Source organism: Anabrus simplex, chromosome 7, assembly GCF_040414725.1.
Source record: "Anabrus simplex isolate iqAnaSimp1 chromosome 7, ASM4041472v1, whole genome shotgun sequence".
NCBI classification, from domain to species: Eukaryota; Metazoa; Arthropoda; class Insecta; order Orthoptera; family Tettigoniidae; genus Anabrus; species Anabrus simplex.
The window spans coordinates 155,003,757-155,009,756 of NC_090271.1; the positions used below are offsets into that span (position 1 = coordinate 155,003,757).

A 6,000-nucleotide genomic window follows, 5' to 3' on the forward strand; every position below is an offset into this window, starting at 1 on the left:
GAAGCCCCCAGAATAAATGGTCGGATGTCAATGTAACATAATACAGGTACACACTAGTGGCGGGTATGTAAATGACTAAGAGTTGTAATTCTCTGTGACAGGTAGAACGACCACCAGAGTGCGTGTGTTGTTACCATGCCTAGTGGGGTATATAAGGGCCTAAACAGCATCATATGTTAAGTGATCACTGTGAAGAGCACGGATATGCTGTGTTCTTATGCATTTGCTTTACGTCCCACTAGTACTCATGTGAGACAGCGTTATCAACACCCGACAGAGTTTGAAAGGGGCCTCATTGTGAGTCTCTATGTGGCTGGCTGGTCAAATCGTGCAATATCCAGATTTATGGGGCATTCGGATGTGACAGTGGTCTGATGTTGGACTGCATGGGAACGTGAGGGCAGGCATACTCATCGTCAAGGTTCCGGTCGAACACATCTGACCACCACAAGGGAGTATGGCCATATTGTGCACCAAGCGCATCGTAACCTCTTCACATCTGCACCTGCCATCCAAGAACAAGTAATGGACTCCCTGAAACATTGTGTCATCCTGCACCATTGGTCAGAGATTAGCAGCAGCTGGACTAGGGAATTGCCGTCCCACGTGTAGGTTGCCATTGACACCTCAACACAAACAGCTGCGTTTAGAGTGGTGCTGTAACTGGGAAGCATCAACTGCTGATGAATGGCATCGCACTGTGTTTAGCAATGAATCGCAATGCTGCAGTGCCGCGGATGCCCATCGTCTGCAAGGTCCCATTCTTCCAATGTTTTGGAGAGGCACAGCGGTGTTACTCCTGGCGTCATGGTGTGAGGAGCCATCGGGTATGATTTCAGGTCATGGCTGGTAGTGATTGAGGGAACTTTGACGGCACAACGGTACATCACGGACATCCTGCATCCTCATGTGTTACCTCTCAAGTGACACTATTGTGATGCAATTTTTCAACAGAACAATGCTCATCCACACACGACACAGGTCTCTATGAACTGTCTGCATGATGTTGAGGTACTCCCGTGGCTACAAGATCCCCAGATCTGTCCCCAGTAGAACGTGTGGAACCAGCTGGGACATCAACTCCGTCCCAATGCCAGTATCCAGGATATCAAGGACCTGTTACAACAGTTGTGGGCCAATTTGCCTCAGGAGAGGGCACAACGGCTTTGACGCCCTTCCCAACCAAATCAGTGCATGCATCCAGACCAGAAGGGGTGCAATGTCATACTGATAAGTGGGCTCGTACTGTAAAGTTCTTTGTAAATTGGACTCTTTTTTGAAATCATTGAAATAACATCATATATCTTCGCAACATATGAAGTTTCATTTAGTTCCCTCCTCATCTTCTGGCTGCTTCAATTTTTTTGTCAGGCAGTGTATTTTGATTTTTATGTTACGAGGCATGTTTTTTAAGTAAGTATGGTTTTGATATTCTGCCGATGCAGCGCTGCGGTCGGCATTCCATGCATGCGCACTGTGTACCTGCATCTATTGGCAAGAATGAGACGCCATTACGGCAATAGTCGCCCTTGTGTACGTTTATTGGCAAGCATTTGAAATGACCTTGCCGTTCGAGAGATCGGACTGTGAAGTCCGGTCTGTTATTCGTTTTCTGAGTGCAAAAGGTTTGAAAGCTATCAGTATTCATCGTGAGATCTGTGCAGTTTTCGGACCAAACATTATGAGCGATGGAATGGTTAGGAAATGAGTTTGAGCATTTAAAGGTAGCCGCAAAGATGTGCATGATGAAGAACGGAGTGGGCGACCTTCAGTCATTAGTGATTATTTGGTGCAGGCAGTTGACCGAGCAGTGAGAGAAAACAGACGCTTTACGACGACGATGATGGTGTCAAGATGGCCGTTTTGCAGTGGCTGAAAAATCAGGCGGCCAACTTCTATGAGGATGGTATGCAAAAGCTCGTTGTACGATATCACAAGTACCTCAATATTGGTGGGAATTATGTTGAAAAGTAGAGTAATGTACAGGCTTTCATATAAAAATAAAATTGTTAAAAAATCTCCGTGTATTTTTCATTTATTTCAAAACAGTACTTACTTTAAAAACACGCCTCGTATTTTTCAAAATGTTCAGGTGGGAGGTAGTATGTTTTTCAGTCTTTCTAGGTGTTTGTTCCTATTTACTCTTTGCTATTTTTTATTACTTCTGTCCTAAAAAACTCTGTATTGTGTAATTTGGAATTCAGGAAACTTTTGATCATACACTGCAGCGTGTACTGATGTTCGTATTGAAATACATTAGCAATATATTATCAGTATTGAATCAAAATAAATAAACTCTACCCAGTGAAAAATTTTAAGTGCTTTTAAGATGTATTACTGATACTATTCCAGGTGCTGAAAACACTACCCTTTGATCAGGTAAGAATTGAAATAATCAGCGTAGATCGACATAGGCTGAATGAAGACTCTGCCTTGGTGGCATTCATGGTTGCTCGAAGTTACAAACTAGTAGAGGTAATGAACACCTGTTATATCTTCAAGAAAGAAAATGTGAATGTCCTTTTATAAATAGTTTACATTTTTACTACAAGAGAACTCTTCTCTGCAAAAGAGTTTCAAAAGAAGAGTGAGAGACATTTTCTGTTTTGTGTTTGAGTATGAATCTTTCTCAGTGTTTGACATGTGAATCTCAAGGCTTTGTTAAGGTGACTCATTTCAAACTGGCTTAGATCTTGCATACTGTACAATCATTGCTTTTTATCTCCCAACATGGATAAATACCATAGGAAAATAAATACAGTACTCTGTGTAACTGAACTTTAATGCAGTTGTTTGCCATCGAGGACATTTCTGATTTAGATTTTCCTTGATTTTATTACCAATCAAAGCCATTATTGGATTTCATAGGGAAGAGGAAATATATATATTATTTTGGATGAAATTTGATTCATGTAATAATAGCTATATTGCTATAATGATCATAGTATTTTTTGAAATACTCGTATCAACCATTTAAGAATTTGTTTCATTTTCATACTTCCATATTATTCAGTCAGGCTTATGCAGACTGTGTGTCTTTTTCTCACAGAGAAAATTACTGTATTTCTGTTTGTTAGGTAATAAATATCACAAAAAGTGATAGATAAGAGATAATAAATGCAATACCCCTTCAAATTTAGAAGTAAAAACTAATTATTAAATCTAGCATGCACAACTTTCACTTTTCCATAACTGGATATTTAATGATCTAAAATCACTTACACAGAAGAAAACTCCCTGAAGAAAGAAAGGACAAATAGTAATCAAGCATACCCTGGGCACCATCATTTATAAACAATGATGGTTGATCTTTTCACCACCAAACAAGTATAATAGCCTATACTCAGATAACATTACTAGATAAGGGAATAAAGTTCTGCTTAATTTTGATATGTTTTTAGCTATTTCTGGCAAGAGAAAATGGAAGCAATAAGAGTTCTTAATACGAAATTGGTAGACTGAAGATGGAGAATAGACTACAGACATTGGTTCTATTTCATAACTTTTATAAATATATGAAGAATAATGAAGCTATTAAGTAATTTCAGGTTATGAGCTTATGGTTGATATGAGGTATATCCATAATTTTCCTGGCTGATGCTATACAACTTGCCATAGAGTGTAGCGACTACCATTACCCTTAAAAAATTATACCCTCCCACTTGCTGACACCAATCCCCTGGTTTGCTATTTATGAATGCTTCTTTGAAGTCATGTTTTGTGGTGGTGGCAAACACTGCTTATAATTCTGGCTCTATCTCCTGAAGGGTGTCAAAATAATGGCCATAACTTAATCCTCATTTTTTAAATCAGAATAAACCAGAAGAGTGGAGGAATTGTAGATAATACCTCTGCTGAGTAATAGAATGTTTTTCTAATTATGTAATTCATCACTCTTTTGTTGTATGTATTTACACCATCCTGCATGGAAACTTTACCAAAAGTTGGGGGAAGCCCATTTTGGAATTTCTGTTCATATAATGGGAATGATGATGTGTGGCCTCTGGAGAGGCCTGGTGCAGGTCTTGATAGTGAGGTAAGGAGAGGTATAACCAGGCATCAGCACATAGTGTATATGTCGAATAACACCAAAGGGTCTGCTCAAGGCTTAACTTACCCACCCAACAGACGAATCGCCATCAACAGTGTCATGTGTCTTCACTCCATGTATACTGCAGAGAGGTATGGAATAGAACACAGGTGTTTGGCACACAGTCCAGTGATCAGAAATTGTATACCACCATCTCACCTACCCTGCTGGCCAACATTCTGATTGTGAAAATGTTTTCCACCAACAGGACTCGGAACCAGCTAACCGTGGTGTCAGATCATTTAGACTTGAGGCTTAACAATCTTGGCCATGAGGCGGGCTAATTTTTTCCAGTAATAAGAGCCTTTGACAGTGTTCTGGCCATCAACCACATGGACTTCTATTTTTTCTGAAACTGAAAATTCTACCAGCCATTATTAACTTCATTTCTTATATGGTCCTTTGACTGGGTTTAAGTTTAGTGGTTCAGATGTTTGAATGTTAGTGTTTTACTTATTAGGTTTTGAATAAAGTTACTCTGAAGTCACATCTGTGAAAGAAATATAAATCTATTTCTTCATTCCTCTGTGGTTAGGATCAAGCAAATTTTTAAACATCATTCTCACAATATGCCTGCCAATAAGCAATATTCTTCTCTGTCAGCAATGTTTCTGGGGTTTTTAAAACTAAAGATAAGCATGCTTACCCCAATATTGTTTCTACACAAAATCTTATGTTAGGAGTCATCAAAGAAGTTGAAACATTCAACAGGCTGTGCATGTCCTTTATCTAATTTTCACAGTGTATTTGATCTTGTTCTGTAGTGTTTGGAGAAAGCTGGATTTCGATAGCTTACTCTGGAGTGGTGAATGACAACTACTTATTTAGAGTTTCTGAATCAACACTGAATGTCAGGAAGGAATTTTGGTGATGGAGATCCCACATTCATATACAGTAGCCCCTGTATGTGATGAGTAAGTTCATGTTTTGGTCTCCACTATTTGTGATAGAATTGTGCAAAAGAAGAAGGGGGGAAAAAAATGAACAGAAGTAAGCCAACACTTGTAAAAAAGAAATTTTATGAAACACAAAATCTTTAATGTTGAAAAGGTTTAATTAATGGCATACTGCCCTGTATTAATGTTAAATGCCAGTTCATGGTCATTATTAAAATGATATTGTGTTCCTCTCAAAATCAATAATAATTGAAGGGAACATTAAACAAATAACTTTGTTATTGATTTTGTACTCTTAGGTCCTATGAAGCTGTGAGAATATGGAAGGGATGGGTAATGATCTCGCTTGAGACTACCATCACGGATCTTGAAGTTTTTGAGACTGATTTTCCTGTGCTGCAATTTGTAAATGTTCCAGTAACAATGAGTGGAGGGGAGCCTGATGCTTGATAGTTACTGTATCACCAGCAGTTACTGCATGAAATAATGTCTTTATATGGAAACACCATCATAACATAAGTTATGAATTTCATTATGGTCCGTATTGACAACTGATCACTATCATAACATGTATGCCAATAAATATCGAAAACACACTGCCTAAGTTCTGAATTGTTATTGAACAACATACAACCATGCAATATATGGTACCAGTACCTCAGTATGTTACATAAAACATAGTATCTAAACCAAGCAAATTCTACACTCTTCTCGATTTCAGTAAAAAGAGCCGGGCTGAGTGGCTCAGACAGTTAAGACGCTGGCCTTCTAACCCCAACTTGGCAGGTTCAATCCTGGCTCAGTCCGGTGGTATTTGAAGGTGCTCAAATACGACAGCCCCGTGTCGGTAGATTTACTGGCACGTTAAAGAACTCCTGTGGGACTAAATTCTGGCACCTCGGCATCTCCGAAGACCTTAAAAAGTAGTTAGTGGGACGTAAAACAAATAACATTATTATTATTCAGTAAAAAGAAATCATCGAACATTCGAGATTTGCTTTCTTTGACATTACA

At 38.9% G+C, this 6,000-nt stretch overlaps 1 protein-coding gene across 4 annotated transcripts in view; it reads left to right on the plus strand.

Moving 5' to 3' along the window:
* Positions 1-5,573, plus strand: part of S (EGF receptor activation regulator Star) — a 137,634-nt gene extending 132,061 nt beyond the window's left edge. For 3 of the 4 annotated variants that reach the window (XM_067150770.2, XM_067150769.2, XM_067150771.2), the window contains one exon: positions 2,353-5,279. In XM_067150770.2, the coding sequence (XP_067006871.2) occupies positions 2,353-2,529 (177 nt within the window). In that variant the 3' untranslated portion in view covers positions 2,530-5,279. The other variant, XM_067150772.2, reaches the window with a different exon arrangement.
* The last annotated feature ends 427 nt before the right edge of the window (positions 5,574-6,000 follow it).